The sequence below is a fragment of the Cryptomeria japonica genome, chromosome 11 (genome assembly GCF_030272615.1).
Source record: "Cryptomeria japonica chromosome 11, Sugi_1.0, whole genome shotgun sequence".
In the NCBI taxonomy this organism is placed as follows: Eukaryota; Viridiplantae; Streptophyta; class Pinopsida; order Cupressales; family Cupressaceae; genus Cryptomeria; species Cryptomeria japonica.
In genome coordinates this window covers 217,038,942-217,056,413 of record NC_081415.1, presented here as the reverse complement: position 1 = coordinate 217,056,413, position 17,472 = coordinate 217,038,942, and the positions used below count along the sequence as shown (strand labels likewise).

General features: G+C 36.1%; 1 protein-coding gene across 1 annotated transcript in view; it reads left to right on the top strand.

Moving 5' to 3' along the window:
- LOC131077903 (probable LRR receptor-like serine/threonine-protein kinase At1g56140) overlaps window positions 1–17,472 on the top strand; it is a 127,703-nt gene that overhangs the window by 38,780 nt on the left and 71,451 nt on the right. Inside the window, exons 7-11 of the mRNA XM_058015496.2 lie at window positions 2,602–2,673; window positions 2,787–2,858; window positions 3,850–3,921; window positions 4,057–4,128; window positions 4,221–4,292. Coding sequence (XP_057871479.2) covers window positions 2,602–2,673; window positions 2,787–2,858; window positions 3,850–3,921; window positions 4,057–4,128; window positions 4,221–4,292 — 360 coding nt within the window. The remainder of the gene's footprint in view (window positions 1–2,601; window positions 2,674–2,786; window positions 2,859–3,849; window positions 3,922–4,056; window positions 4,129–4,220; window positions 4,293–17,472) is intronic.

Here is a 17,472-nt window from a genome sequence, read left to right as displayed (position 1 = left end):
ATTGAAGGTTGGATGCAAAACGTATCACACAAAGGCAAAATATGTGGTCAAAGCACTAGAAATATGGAGCCAAAACAACGCAAATAGGAGAAGAAAATCCCTACGTTTGGCATGTATTCAAGGCGCCACTCCCATAGGAATCGGATTCAAGTTGCAAAGCACCACAAGATTCAAGCTACAAACCAACGCAAATCGATGCCCTTGAAGGAAAAAAAAGCGTTGTCTGGTTTCTTGAATTAGATCACAGGCAATGGGCACAATAAATTGGAGCAAAAAGAGATGCAATTGGGTTATCAAAACCCTATTACAAGTTTTATTAAAAATCACTTTCCTTAAATCTTCCAAAATTGGGTTTTAAAGAAGCAAGAGCACATAAAACACAAAAAACACTTAAACACTTGAAATTGGGTTTTAAAATTTCGATTACAAGTTTAAAAAAAAGAAAGTGAGAACTTTTTAAAGAACTTACAAGTTCACATAAACTTGTATTTTTAAATTTACTTGTAGTTTAACCAAAAAGGTCCTACAAAAAAACTTAAAAGAAAAAAGGGGAAAATGGAAAAGAAAAAGAAAATTACAAGTTACACATATTTTATAAACTTTCACTTGTAATTGTTTGAAAAAACCCCTACAACTTAAAAACACAAAGGTCTCTTAACTTGCAAAAGAAGGAAAATTTCCCACTCGTAGTCTAGAGGAAAATGAAGGCCAAAACTTACCAAAACCTGGACAACGAAGGCAAAGACACCCCATGATGATTTGACACTAACAAATGTGAGTTTTGCACCTTGTAAAAGGTGCATTGGAGACAAAAACGACACATTTTAAACAAAAAATTGTAGGGGTTGTCACATTTTTGAAAATCCAAAAATGAGGACAACAAGTGGCTCCTTGTAGTGATAAAAATAGAAAGAAAGAGAAAGAGGTATTATTGAATGAGTGACAATGGTTAGGGTCTATGGTCTAAAAGGCGAAAATAAAGAATGCTGAAGACTATGCCTTGTTAGAGGCAACTAGAAAATCTTGAGAAACAACAGAAAGAGTGTGAACTCCAAGAGTTAATAGTTGTGGAGCGAGATTGAATTGGCACAACACCAAAGAATCAAGAGGATTATAAGAGCCATTATGAGTAAATGCAGCAGGGATACATAAGGAAGAAGACTTGAAACACAAGTGAAGTGAGGTGGAGAGTCTGCAAGCAAAGCTCAAGAGACTAAAGGCTTTGGTGGAGGGTTTTGCTAGGTCCTACGTAGAATCAGAAATTTACACTAAATGATTGGACTAGATGGAGCACCTCGATACTTGCAAGTCACTTAAAGAGTTCCGTAAAGGTATTTTTCCTTCTCACCTGCAAGTATCTTCTTGAATGTAAACGTTATTTTTATTGGGAATCCTATTTTTGTACTTAGGCAGCAATCTTGTAGCGAAGTGACAATAACTATCAAGTCAGATATAGTCATCTATAAACTGGTGTTAGGAAAACAAAAATTTGTTTGTGTTTGGAAAATATTTTTTCTTCCTAAGTTAGGTTTTATGTCAAGCAATGGTTGGTCTACTATTAATTCCTATTTAAGTTGATTGAGTTGTTGGCAATGGTTAGTTCAGCTGTCATAGCCATGCAACTCACGTATATTTATGATCAAGAGTTGAAAAGATACAGGGAACTTCACATACATTCTATATGAATTTCTAATTGTTATCTATTACACATTGCTTTCGTGTGCATCTCCATGGATTTCAGACTGTCATCTATTCTAAATTGTTTTCATATGAATAGAATTTTCATTCCAATTATTATGTTATTGCTTATTTATTAAGCTACATTATTCTGTAATTATTGTTCATTCTAGCTAAGAAACCTACGATATACATGGAGGCTGTTGTTCAGTTTGTAGTTCAAGATCACATCTTTCATCTGGCAATTATAAAAATATATAGCGCCACCTAGCCACATGAGTAATAAATAACTTATACAGTGTTCTAATATTGTTTCTCAGGAAGTGATTGGTAGAAAGAAAAATTATTTCAATGCAATGCTGTTTCTTCTCTAATATCTTCTCAAGCTCTTTATTTAGTAATTTTTTCTATCCAATCAAATTAAATAATAACATTTGTTATTCTCGATAAGCTTTGTCTAACATTTCAGTTCAAAAAATACTATGGAGATGGAGGACGATGATACAAAGGGCAGGCAGTTTTTGTTTGGTTCACATATATTTTTGAAATCCATATAGTTATATATATTCATGTCCAAGTGGAAGGTTGGAAACAATGCTGGATGTCAAATGTTTTTACTATAAAAAAATGTGTATTTTTTACTATTGAGGTATAGTGCACACATATGGAGGAAATTAATTTTTGACTATTGAGATACAGTGCACAGTTATGCAGGAAGTCCCTAAGTTTTCCATTTTAAATGTGTGCTCAATATTGAATGCTGATTGATGACAAGATTTACTTGCTCACATCTTATAAGGAAAATTTCATTTTATCATTAATTACTAGTACATTTTTCCTATCATATTCTAGCAGGAATTTCTCGATCAAATGGCAGATGTTGCTCAATTACAAGAGTAATCAATATTCTTATTGACTTGACAGGTATATTGATAGTTCCGGTGTAAGTGGAGAGATTCCAAGCACATTCGGAAATCTACGAAAATTGAAGAAAGTGTGAGTTTCTGCTATGATTCACATCTTGTATTCTTCATCTTAGATTTACAGACTTCATTATATGTTCCACCTGTTGGGAGTGTAGACAATCTTATTGTTTTTTTGGCTTGCAGATGGGCATCTGATAATCTATTCACAGGTGCAATACCCGATTTCATTGGAAACTGGGTTGATCTAATTGAATTGTAAGATGCTTTTTCTGCACAATTTAGAATTTATGGTTTTAAGTTGATTTGAAGTCTACTATACACTCATTGGTAGATACCTTCATTTAATAGATGTGTGTGCTTGCATGTGTGTGTGTGTTTATAGTACTTTGGTTTTAATTACAATATCACATCAAATTGATCTTAACCTCTATTGCAAGAGGACAAAAGCTATAGCCCAAATCTTGCAAGAGAAATTGCCATTGTATGATACATATATAAAATGATACATAAGAAGAGAAAGGTGTAAATATATATTTGTTTGTGTATGATTGTGGATGCTAGTTCTTTGATGTGAAAAATTATAAGCATTTGTTAGAGATAGTTCTGGTGTACACTCTAATTAAGCAATTCCTGTAATGTAAAACTGGCAGAGGGTGCAAAAACATTAAAATACCATTTCTTTGTTTTACTTGTGAATATGCCACAATCTGAACCCCTATTATTCTTAATATGACTTATCCTTGTGCAAGCATACCCTATGACTGCTTGAAGACAAGGTTTCTTGATGACGATTCTTGAATCTAACCCAAGGGACTTTAAAGTTATCTACTTCTTACATTGATTAGAAACAAATTGGTACAGAAGTACTGGTAATTCAAAATGGTGACTTGTTAGTACACCCAACATTTTATCTGCATCTTGTGACGGCCTAGCTAAAATTTCTATTACCCATATAACTTAGAAACTTTAGTTTATGGGAGAACTAGATTGTAGATTGATTTCCTGTTTCTGAGGTAGTAATATAATGAATGAGAAATTTGCATGCTTCATTACATTGAGGACTGCATTTTGAAATTAAGTTTTCATACAAGAGGACATAAAAGAAACTATTCACCTTCATTTGTGAATTTCTAACCAGGGTATACTATTGGTCTTGAAATTTTCTCTCCTCTTGCGTACTATTTAATGTTCAATATTTTTCTATTCTATAGATTTGGGTATATATGTTGACCAATTAGTTATGCAGGAGACTTCAAGGAACAGCTCTTAAGGGTCCAATTCCTTCAAGCTTCTCCAAGTTAACCTCTTTGACAACTCTGTATGTGTCGATTCATTTAATTTTTGGTGTTTGTGATCATCTTGTCTTTCTTTAATTGATATTCAAATGCAAAGAAGTAAATGTGGAGTCATAACTCCAGTTTTTGAGCCATTTTGTGCATTTTTGTTCTAGCAGAAGAATAAGTGACTTAACTTCAGGCATCACATCGTTGACATTCTTACAAGGCTTGAAGAAATTAACTGAACTGTAAGTAAAATAACTTTCACCTAAATGGAACATTGTTTGTTTTGTTATTTGTATATTATATAGAATATTATAATATAATATGTGTTTTGCAGAGTTCTGAGAAACAACGAGATTTCTGGCGAAATCCCTTCATATGTTGCAGAATTGAGTGAATTGCAGTACTTGTAAGCTAATGTTTCATTATGCCAATTGTTTTATTTTTTCTTTCATTTTATCCTTTATTTATCATGACCAATTTTGCTTACTGATAAATCAGCTAGTGTAGTTACAGTCCCTGTAGATTCATTACATTCACAAGAACAAATAGACTGATTTCTTAAAGTAAACCTGATGTAGGGAGAAAATTATCACACATGATCAGCTAAATCACTGAGACAAACCGCATTATACTATACGAAACCAACATCTTTCAGTGTTTCTACCTACAGGGTTAAGAGAGTAGAAGTATCTATATTTTTATGGTTTACAAAGGAACTTATGGTTTACAAAGGAACTTATGGTTTACAATAACAACATAAAAATCAATATTGCAGCAATGGAAAGACATATGGTTCTTTTCAGGTTCATGTTGGATGCCAAATAAAGAGAAAAGAAGTCACACTTTGATAGCCTAATTAGATCAACTTGCAATAGAATAATAAGGCAAAAAAAGAAAGGATAATATGATAAAAAATGTCTTTTTCCAACAGCTGGGTAAGGACAAGTGTACTCGGCATAAAATGCCTATTTTATGTTTGATAATATTTGTTATTTGCCAATGTATTAATTGTTTGTATTAAGTAGGTTGTCACTCAAGGGTAGTTCATGTGTAGGTTGGTTGACAGTTGTGTACCTCTCGGCAATTGTCGGGTCCTTTATGTTAAATTTAGTGATCAGATTAGATAAGCAATAATTCAAGCACAATAACACAGGATGTACCTTGGGAAACCCTTCCTCCTGAAGGTGTAAAAAACCAGCAACAAATGTCTTGTAATGTATTAACAAAATGTCTTTACAAATGCTTCACACTTTGAAGCTATACAACAAGAAGGTTCACTCTAGAATCAAGCAATAAATATAGGTTCGATCTGCCTTATATCAGAATCACAATTAGCTGTAGGAGATATCAAACTGCTGGAGATAGAACCCAATCTTGAAGAAGATGATATCTGTACAATCTTCCTGAATGTGAAGGAGAGATGTCGATCTACTGTAGAAGAATACAAACTGTAGAAGCGATACGATCTGCTTGTGTGTTAATTTTATGCCTTGAAGGAGAGAAGGAATGATTCTATATACCCATACACAAGGTGGTGCCAACCAACACGTCTTCTTGGAAAGTCGGCTCTCTATCAACACGTCTTTATTAAGAACCGATTAATGCTAAGAGACACTTCTTAATCATTGGTTAAGTTATGATTAACCCGACCTTTCACTAAGCATGGCGGGGTTGCAGTTAGTTATAATATTAAATATAAAATTGGCAAGAGAGAATTAAATCGATCTCTTGAAATGTCTAAGGTCGAAAGGCCAATTAGACATTTAGTTTTTGCACTGTCGGTTTAGAGAAGAATGCTAACCGATGCTATAAACGTCAACACTTTAAATATGTTGTGTACCGCCAAGGAAGGTAGTGTTGATGCGGGAAATTGTACTGCTAGATTACTGAGATAATCCCATTCTCTCTTGCATAAGGAAGTTTCTAGTGCTACTAGGGACGATCATGAGAAAACAGCCTCAAGGTTTAAATTGTCAGGTCTTGACTGCAGGACAACTCAGTAGTAATGTGTTTTGTTGGTAACTCCAAGGGGACTTATACCTGTGGCTAGGATAGGCTTCAAAGGTTCTACAAGTCACTCTTAAAACTTAACAATCCTTATATTCATCAAAGTTACATTAGACATGATGCTATTTTAGGGTATCGACTTCAAATTTATGAAATAAATAGAAAAAGAGCAAGGGAAAGAAACTAAGCTACTTTAACTAAAACAACATATTTGGGCAAACAGACATAAATTTCAAATTACCATGCTCTACTTCGCTAGATAAACACAACTAAACAAAACCAGTGCAATCTTCAAGGGATCACTTGATTTTCAAACTACTACATACATATGCTGAATTCAAAACATTCATCCAACTAAGCATTAAGTAGCCAAACTAAGCTCTTTAAAATGTTCAGACTAACCATACAGGGGGATTAACAATCAACTAATCCTTAATGGTATGAATAGAAAATCCCCATCAAATATCAACCCAAATAAACCATTTGTAAATGAAATGCATAACAGAATTTAAGTTTTTGAAGAAGGGGAACCATGCACTCACAAGAAAATAGACACAAATTTGCTTTCCATCAATTCTATATAAATCTTGGCAGAGTTTTAGCAACAATTCTTTAACTTATTACAAAAATAGGAGGGACCTAGTCTCCTTTATATAGACTTTCAAAATTTGGATGAATGGCCAAGATTTAACTAAACAAGTGGCCCAGATTCATCCATACAATATGTGCACCCATGCCTAGTAAATATCAAAATTACCCTCCCAACTAACTTAACAACCACCAGCCCTAAAGCTGTCCCAAAAAGGTACACAACACAGAGCTCAAAAACTGAAAATGTACTTTGGTAGTTGAGAGGAATAACTAACTTTGGGGACTGCACTTTTTTTCATCCCAAAGTAGATAGTTTCCCCTTCTACAATAAAAATTCATTTTCACCATCCCAATAACGTTTCCAGATATCTCGGCCTACAGTTTGCTTTGTCTGAACATATTCTTGAAACTTTATGCAGACAACCATTAACTCCAAAAGAGGAGGCAAGAGAGAGAGATTCATCCAGAAACTAGTGTCCATACAGTGATCATCTATCTCTCTTACCTGCTGAAGCCAGGCAATTTTGTTGGTCTGATAGTCCTCCATAGCTACATTGAACTTGCTAGCTCATGTTATATCATCCTTAGTATATACTTTAGACCATCCAATGGCTGCCATCTCTCAGCTCTTTATATATATTGTAATTGTTGTAAGGTTTGTTTACTTCAGACTCATAGGATAAGCTATTCATTAATTGCTTGTTTCTTATCCTTTAGTCGCTATCCTTGTAAATCATCACTGTTCCTTTGGTGGAACACTACATAGTCTACCACCTTAAGAGGATTATTAAACATAGAGTCGACCACCAAATCAAGTTGGCTATCTTGTCTCATAAAGTCAGCTATGTTGATATTCATCAACATTATAGATCGTTGCTTCTCTCCTGAATTTCTTTCTTTATTATTTATTAAGTCTTCAATGTAATCCAAGTCTTTGACATTAAAAACATAGAATAGTCATTGCATCTCTTCCTTAGATCGTTGTCTTTGTTTTCTAGTGACTTTTTCTACGATTTAGTGGCCTTTGGCCTTTATGCTTCCTTGTTAAGCGATGGGGTTATTGCATATTCTCTTGTAGGTGTTTGATACTCTAGTTTGAAGTCTAAATCTTTGCATATTTTTTTGATAAACAATATCTTGGAGTTCTTATAGACATTGGAATTTTTTTTGAGCATTACTTATCTATTTATGTTATTTTTCCATTTTTGGCTTTAACCTGTGATACCGGTTCTTGCCAAAACTGGCTAGGTCCTCGTCCTGGTCCGTGCCCAGTCTTGGTCCGAGCCAGGACCCACAGGGAACCCAGCTGCCTGGGTAGGACTCGGGTGGGACCCAAGTCGAACCAGGAGGACCCGGGTGAACCCAAGGCCGTGGGTTCCCAAAAACGGGGCCCACGGGTTAGAAAGCAATTAAAAACAATTAAAAAACAATTTTTTTAATCTTATTTTTACATCTAAACCCTAATCTGCCCCTCTATGATGCATTTCATGCATCAAAACATGCATTCAACCTATTCTACTTGCATTTTTGAAGATTTTTTCTCTACAATCGGGCTTCTTAGTTTTTGTATTTTTATTCAAAGGTGACGACTACGAAGGTGTGAGACATGCATCAAAGGCATAGGAATCACTGGAGAAGAAAGATTTAGCCATTAAAGGTAAGTGAATCTGAATTTTTTTCAAGTTTTCAAGAATTTTTCCAAGTTTTTTTCAAATTTTAAAATTTTTTTAAAAAGTTTTTTAAAGTTTTTTAAATTTTTTTAAAGAAGTCTTGTATATTTTTTTACACTTTGTATGCATAGTATGGGGTTATAATACCGAAATTTTAATAATTTTTTTCAATAATGTTGTGCGTTCTCTTTTCATTTTAGGTGCATTATTCATATAATCATACATAATGGCTGGAACTGGAAGTGCAAGTGCAAGCTCTAGTTCAATTGCAAATGTCCGAACTGAAAATACCCCCTTTAAAATTGATCAAGATTCACCACTTTGGCATTATACAACAATGATCAAGCCAGTGTCTGGTGGTGGGGGTTTTGTTTGGCAATGCAACCATTGTGGCACTGAGTATACCAGCTCATACTTTTGAGTGAAAGGCCACCTTTGTTTCATCCTTGGGCGTGGAATAAAATTTTGTAAGGGATCAGATGGCAAGGGGCTGTCAAAAGCTCTAGTTTTGGGATATATTAGAGAACAAGAGGAAGATGATAGGAGAAGTAGCAAAACAAAGACCGATCATCCTCTTGTCCATCCAAGCTCAATGTCTAAGAGGCCTTTTAGTAGCATTGGCTCCACAAGACTAGCTGGTTCACATCCTTTCATGCAAAACCCGCCAGTTGATGCAGTAGAGAATCAGAATGTTGTGGCTTCACGGAAAAGAGGCCCATTGGATTTTGCCTTCAAAAATGAACTGAGAGAGATTGCAGATTCCAAAATTGGACGTTGCCTTTATGGCAATGGGCTTCCTTTCAACCTTGTTAGATCACCTTACTTTTGGGACATGGTGCATACTCTTTGCAATACACCTTCTGATTATGTTTGTCTAGGGTATGAAAAGGTGAGAACCACCTTATTGGCAAAGGAGAAAGCATCCATAGAGTCACAATTGAAGGTCATCAAAGATACATGGCAGGAAATAGGTGTGACCATTGTTTCTGATGGATGGAAAGATTGTGAAAATAGGCCATTGATCAATGTTATAGCAGTGTGTCCTAAAGGGGCAATGTTTTTGAAAGCAGTGGATTGTGAGGGGCAAGTGAAAGATGCAAGTTTCATTGCCAATATCTTGATAGAATGCATTGACATGGTGGGGCCTCAAAATGTTGTCCAAGTTGTAACTGACAATGCTAAAAATTGTAGGGCAGTAGGGACTATAGTGGAGGCTACATATGGTCACATCTTTTGGACACCATGCGCAGTACACTCACTCATTTTAATCATGCAAAAGCTTGGCACACAAATTGATTGGGTGAAAAAATTGTATGTGCAGGGCAAGGAGATTCAAATGTTTGTGACTAATCATCATATGTCACAAGCCATTTTCAGGACCTTCTCCAAGTTGGAGTTGTTGAAGGTAATTTATAATTACTAATTTTAAATTTAATTTTTTAATTTTTTAGTTTTAAATTTGTATTTTTTATAGACTTGCATTTGATATATGTTGTGTATTTTGTTATGTCATGTTAGGTTGCTGAAACACAATTTGCATCTCACACGCTCGTCTTAAGACGACTTTTGAAGGTGCGAGACACCTTGAGTTCTATGGTCATCAACAGCTTGTGGAGTGTATGGAAGCAGTCCCACACAGAAAGAGCTCTAAAAGTAAGAGCATTGATCCTTAGTGAGAAATGGTGGGATGATACGGAATATGTTTTGAATTTCACTGAGCCCATCATGAGCATGATCAGGTATGCTGATACTGATCGCCCATGTTTGGGCTTTATGATGGCATGGATTGCATGGTTGAAAAAAAAAAAGAAGTAATAAATAGAAAAGAAAATGACCCAATGGAAACATTTTTCAAAGTTGTGCAGAAAATTGTTGTTGACCGTTGGAACAAGATGACCACCCCCTTACATCTCTTAGCATTTGCTTTGAGGCCAAAATTTTAGAGTGCAGAAATGCTTGCAACACCAAGGAGGGTGCCACCATATAGAGATGCAGAGGTTGCTTCTGGCTATAGGGCTGCCTTTAAAAAGATATATCAAGATGAGGAGACAAGAAATATTGTCATGAGGGAGTTTGGCCAATTTGTATCTGCAAAAAATCATGATGTTGTAGCTCTTAATGCTAGATATGGGATGGATGCTGATGAGTGGTGGTATGTACATGGTCAAGGCTCTGTTTACTTGCAGCCTCTTGCAGTTAAACTTAACTCCCAATTATGTATCTTTTAATTTTTTATTTTTATAGTTTTCCAATTCCATTTGATGCTATCATAGGGTCAGTGCAAGAAGATGAGTCCACTTTTTGGCCAAAAAGTGGAAGTGTTTTCCCTGATTTTCAGATTTTGTCTCATTTGAGCTTAAATTTTGAAACATTTAGAGATTGAATCTTGGAAAAAGTCAGTAATATAAAAGATAGCCCTCTGAGTGTACTTTCCAAATATGTAATTTATTTTAATACCCACATAATAAAAAATAACTTTTTGAATGGAGTTCTGAAAACTATGTTTTAAAAATGTTTGTTTCAGGACCATACCATGCATATGTATGACCCACACTTTTTGACACAATTAAAATTATTTTCTCAAACCGTTTTTGGAAATGGTTTGTAACACACTGAAGATTGATGAGCATATTTTTTTGTATTTTTTTTTCTAATATTTTTTTTTAAATTAATTTTTTAATGGCCGTAATTATCTTTTTAAAAATTTGATGTGTACGACCCACATAATTTGATGTAAACTTTAACATTTTTTATTTTTTATTTTTTAAATACAAAAGAATTTTGTGTAGATTGATGACATATAATTTTTTTTCCAAAATTCTTTAAAATAAAAAAGTTATTAAATTAACAAAGTTAGTTAATATTTCAAATTTATGGACCCGATTTAGTATAAATTAAATGAAAAATAGTTAAAATAATCAATTTTTAAATAAATTTACATATTTAGAATCTAGACAGTATAATTTGAAATGGGTTTTAATTTCGTATAAAAATTCTCTGATTAGAGGCGCGTAAACTATTTTTGAAGTTCATATTTGTGCTTTCATTCATGGAGATTTGAATTTGTAGGTCCATGTCTCAGGTGTGGCCATCCCAGGCCCATCTCAGGCCTAATCCCGAGCCAAGTGACGGGTTGTGGAATTAACTTCCACAAAACGGGCCCCCGTTTTCAAACAAGGGCGGCTTGCGGAAAAAAAAGGAAAAATGCCATTTAGAAATGGGGGCCCATTTTGTTTAAAAGCGGGCCCCCGTTTTGTTTAAAAGCGGGCCCCCGTTTTGTTTAAAAGCGGGCCCCCGTTTTAGAACAAAACGAGGGCCCATTTTTTTTTGCTTCGGACCCCCGTTACCTTTCGGCTCGAGAGCCTGAAGCATAAATGGGCCCCCATTTTTTGAAAACGGGCCCCCGTTTATAAGAGCACGTTTTCCAACGCGCGGACTTCCGTGAATTTGTGACTCATTACCTTGCACTTGCCCCATATTTTTATTTTATAATTTTAATTTATAAATTTTTAATTATGTTTTAACTTTTAACAGGTTGCAAGTTCTTCTTCAGCTGAGCAGAATTGGAGTACATACTCCTTCATCCACTCAGTCAAACGTAATCGTTTGGGTGCAAAGAAAGTTGAGGATTTGGTCTACGTACACTCCAACCTTCGTTTGTTGTCACATAAGGACCCTGAATATAGTGAGGGTGTAACAAGGAATTGGTATCTAGCCCCTGAGTGTGCTGATTTAGATGCTACAGTTGCACAACTTTGCCAAGTCTCTATAGACGAGGCGGTTATGGAATTTGAGAGAGACATAGCTAGTGGGAGTGGCATTCTATTTGATATTGGTTCAATTGATGTTGAATTTGAACCACTTGATGACCGTGGGCTTGGGTTGGATGCTTCAGATGAAGATGAATATGGAATTTAAATCCCATAGATGGCTTGTAATTTGAATGTTTAACTTTATACTTTATTGTGTCATGACATTTTCATATTTTGAAACTTGAAACTTGAATATTATCTTTTTTGCAAATTATGAATATGATATTACATTTATGATTTATGATATATCAATATCAGAATATTTATTGGCATTGGCAATTATGGATTTATGATTTATGATTTATCTGTTATCATTTATGTATCATTGTATGGGAAAGTTACATTGTATGTTTCATATTTGTATGTTTGAACTGTGAACATATATAATTTTGATGTTTGAAGTTTGAACATATATATATATAAAAAAAAATTAAAAAATATATATATATGTATGGACGAACCCGTACCCGTACCCAAATTTTTTCTTTTTTTTGCCGAATCTGCGAATCTGTACCCAAATCCAAACCTAAATCCGAACCGGAACCGGTAACTTAGCTATTTGAATTTCAGTTTCAAGTAATTTTGACTGCTTTAGCTCATTTCTTGGAGAATTGTTGAAATTGGTGGTTGATTTGTGCTTGAGAAGTTTCAACTTTAGTGATGAATTCATATTGGGGAGCTTATAATTTTTGTTGAGTATTTTATGTTTATGTCTATGTAAATAATATTTACTCGTGGGGTTCACTTACAATATATCATGCAAATACTTAGAAATCATTGCATTCTTGTACAAGTTTCGTAAACTACCCTACAAAAGACTAACTCCCAAATAACATAAAACTAACTAAAAATTGTAATTACTCACACTAAATCACTAAGGTGACTTTATTAGAAATGTAAATCTTATTTTCCAACTCCCATCTTAAATTTTCCATTGCAAAAAATACAACAAAAACATGCTGACCAAATGTGACCACATATTATTCAAAAGCTTCACTTTGAAAACATATTTTAGACCAAATAGAACTCCATCAAGCTACCACATAAGACTCATTAAGGTGTAGATCCCAAGTTGAATTCTTAAGTTCTTAGATTACCATCCTTTCAAACTCCCAAACTATTGATCTCACAAATTATTTGACAACAGTCCATGTCAACCTATATCTCCATCAAGTTATCTCGTGACCCTCTTAAGGGTATGATTCCCAAAATCCTTAGACTCAAATTATTTGGGCAACAATCCAAGCTGATTTATATTTGCATTAGATTGCTTCCTATTTACAATAAATAGGCTTCTTAATATGCAAATTTCTCATCACTTTCAACATCTAGAGAAAAGAATACATAAGCAAAAAAAAAGTTGATGCAGTCACACAAGGCACCATATTTGAGTGAGAAGCTAGCTCAAGATAAAGAAATTCCTCCAATTAGTGTTTGCCAATCTTCTCTTTGACTTGTTACACTATACCCATTTGATGTTTCTTTAGACTCTTCCATAACACAAGTATGTGCCTTTGAAACTTATTGTTTTCCATGACTACACAAATAATGATCAAACAACTTCTATGTAATGGACACCCTAGAATGCCCAAAAACTAAACCAACTGCTGATAGGAATTTAGTCAGACAGTTTGCATCCAACTCCTTATTTCTCCGTTTAATGTTTAAACCTCCTTATGGCTTCGGAAATGAAATGTTTGTTTGTTTTTAAGTCTTTGCATAGATTTGAAATCACATAACATGAACTAGAAGGAAATTATAATAACATGCAACATGAAGATTGAACTACTACTGATATGATATTATTTCCAGAATTAATAAAATCAAATACATAGCAGATTTTTTCAACTCACTAAATATTCCAGCATTTTTGACATAATGTTCCAACAATGACTTCCCATTTTGCTGCTACAGTAACATGAATAGTGTCATGCTACATTGGCATGAATAGTGGCATGCTACAGTGGCATGAATAGTGTCATACTACAGTAACGTGAATAGTGCTGCGCTACAATGCTGCTACAGCATTGATTAGTCTTCAATCAGTCCAATATCTTCATAAAATCATCCCTTCAGAATGACATAAGCATTGGACAGGAAGTGAAGAAGGTATGAGCAAAAACACCAAATCTGCCTGTAGCTGGAGATGCACCCAATCTGCCTGCTAATGAAGCTGATAGCAATGGATTCCAAAGGCCAAACCCCAAAGGAATGACGTCTAGAATGTCACAAGAGAGGATAGACGTCCCCTAATGCCAAGAATGGATCTGCAACTCACACATCAATTTCTTCTCATATTCAACATGCCGAGTGAAGCCACAAAAGCTTCCTTTTAATTTTTCTCCAAGGGTCGACCCAACTCACTTGAACAATGTGGGATAAAAGATGTGCAATATAAAACATATTAAAATATTCACTTATGTCTCCCTTGGGTGCCCCTTTGATTTGCACACATCCCCATAAAATAAATATTAAAGTAACACTTTAATATTTTACAATTAAATTAAATGTTACTTTAATAACACTTCAGGCATTAAAATATATTAGCAATCGGACTCCGAATAGCATGAGTGATAGCTCGTCGGAAAGCTATCGCCGAGGAGTATCAAATCCAATTACCAAAGCTAGCCTCCGTTGTGTCTTGCTAACTTACTAAAAATAGTGAGCATGCCTGAAACTAAGTAAATCAACTCCGTTTTAGCCCAAACTCGAAATGACTAGGCCAAAACACTCTAGGATCCCCTTAAACCCTTCGTTAGCCCTCGGGACCATGTAGAGCTAGGCTAACGCACATACACTTGGTCAACTGCTAAAGTGGGGACATTACAGTCCGCCCCCCTTGAAATTGCTTGTCTTCAAGCAATCTCAGTCCAGCCTATTGTATCACTTACTCATTCTCCCATGTAGCATCTTCCTTCGGCAGGTCTCTCCATCTGACCAAATACTCCTTCACTATCCTATTTCTGAGTTTCCTCTCTCTAGTGTCCAGAATAGCCTCAGGTACTAACACAAGCTTCCCCTCCTCATCCAAAGGGGGTAAATCTGCAAAAGGTACTACACTCTAACCAATGGCTTTCTTAAGCCTAGACACATGAAATACATTGTGTACTCGACTGCCCTCTGGAAGCTCAAGCTCATAGGCGACTTCGCCCACCCTGCGAATCATCCTGTAGGGACCATAAAATCTAGGCTTCAGCTTCTTTGCTCCGCTCCTCTTGAGCGATGACTACCTATATGGCTGTAGCCTCAAATACACCATGTCCCCCACCTTGAAATTGCGCTTTACCCTATGTTGGTCAGCATACAACTTTTGTTGATTTTGAGCCTATTGTATATTCTCCTTGAGCGCTCTCAAGATATCCTAACTATCTTGCAACATATCCTTGGCTTTGGGCACTCTGTTGTCCCCCAAAGCCAAATCCATGAAGCTTGGTGCTTCATACCCATACAATGCCATAAATGGAGTCATCCTGACGGTCATGTGATATGTGGTATTGTAACAATACTCCCCCATGTGTAACCACCTAACCCAAGCTCTCTACTGCACAGTCACATAGTTCTGTAAATAACCTTCCACCCATTTATTTACTATCTCCGTCTGTCCATCTGTCTGAGGATGGTAGCTCGTACTAGGTGTAAGATCTGTACCACACAGCCTAAACAACTCCTGCCAAAAGGCGCTCATGAACTTGCTATCCCTATCACTAACAATAAATCTTGGTAGCCCATGCAACCTAAAAATCTCTCTGAAGAACAAATCTGCCACTTGAGCTATTGTGTAAGTAGAAGAAATAGCAAAGAAGTGAGCAAAATTCATCAATCTATCTACCACCACATAAATGTCATCTCTTCCCTACACTCATGGTAAACCAGTGATGAAGTCCATAGAAATGCTTTCCCATTTCCTGTCCGGAATGGGCAAGGGCTATAGTAAACCTGTAGGAAATGTGTGCTCTCCCTTATTCTGCTGACAAACTGCACACTCCCTGACATACCTCTGAACATCATCCTTGAGCCCTCTCCATGAGAACCGCTCTCGGATCTGCATGTAGGTCTTGAAGACCCTCGGATGCCCAGCTGTAGGCACATCATAAAATGCCCTTAGTATCGCCTCTATCAACTGTGATGACGGAATCAAATAAACCCTGTCCTGAAATCTGATCAATCCATCTATCATCTCATAGCGATCATCTTGTATAGTACCTGAAATCAAACCAGAAGCCCAAGTGTCTCCAACATATTCTGCTATAATCTTATCCCTCTGATCTCCTGTAATCTCTGCAAGAGCACAAATATGAGGTCTTCTGGATAAGGCATCAGCTACTAGATTCTTCTTCCCTTTGACAAACTCAATGTCAAAGTCATAAGCCTACAATTTAGTAACCCACTTCGGCTGCCTATCATTCAAGTCTCGCTGGCTCATGAAATACTTTATGCTATTGTGATCCGTCTTGATCACAAACTTACCTCCAACCAAGTAGGATCGGAATTTGGCCAAGGCATGCATGATGGCCAACATCTCGCGATCATAAATAGAATTGATCCTCTCCACACCTCGGAGCTTCCTACTCTCAAAAGCGATGGGGAGCTTCTCCTACATCAATACTGCTCCAACCCCATCACTCGATGCATCACAATGAAGCTCAAAAGGCTTCGTGAAGTCTGGTAGAGCTAGGACTAGACATGAAGACATCACCTGCTTGAAATGCTCAAAACACCTCTGTCTGCCCCTATCCACATGAAGGCCCCCTTCTTAGTAAGATCTGTGAAGGGAGAAGCTGTCTGAGAAAAACCCTTAACAAACCTCCTATAAAAACCACATAAACCAAAGAACCCCTTACGATGAGTAAGGTTCGTAGGCGTGGGCCAATCAACAATAGCTCTAATCTTTTCAAGATCCACCCGAACTCGCTTTGCACTGATAATATGACCAAGGTACAAAAACTCTATCATCCCGAACTCACACTTAGACTCCTTGGCATACAGTGACTCTCTCTCCAAAATAGATAGCACCTCCTCAAGATGCTGCAAATGTTCCTCCCATGTCTTGCTAAAGACCAAAATATCGTCAAATAAAATCAAAACGAATCTCCTCAATTGCCCCCTGAACACCTGATTCATGTAACTCTGAAAAGTAGTAGGAGCATTGGTTAGCCCAAATGGCATAACCAGAAACTCGAAATGACCATAGTGACACCGAAAATTTGTCTTCTCAATGTCCTCTGCCCTTATATTGATTTGATGATACCCTGATCTCAAATCTATCTTTGTGAAGAAGCATGCCCCATGTAGCTCATCTATTAGCTCATCTATCCTTGGAATGGGGTACCTGTTCTTAATGGTTTTCTTGTTCAAGGCCCTGTAGTCAATGCACATGCGCATTGTTCCATCCTTCTTCTTAACCAAAACACCTGCTGAAGCAAAAGGGCTTTTGCTTGGCCTAATGTGCCCCATCTCCAATAACTCCTTGATGGTTGTCTCTATCTCATCCTTGTGTTTCTTTGGA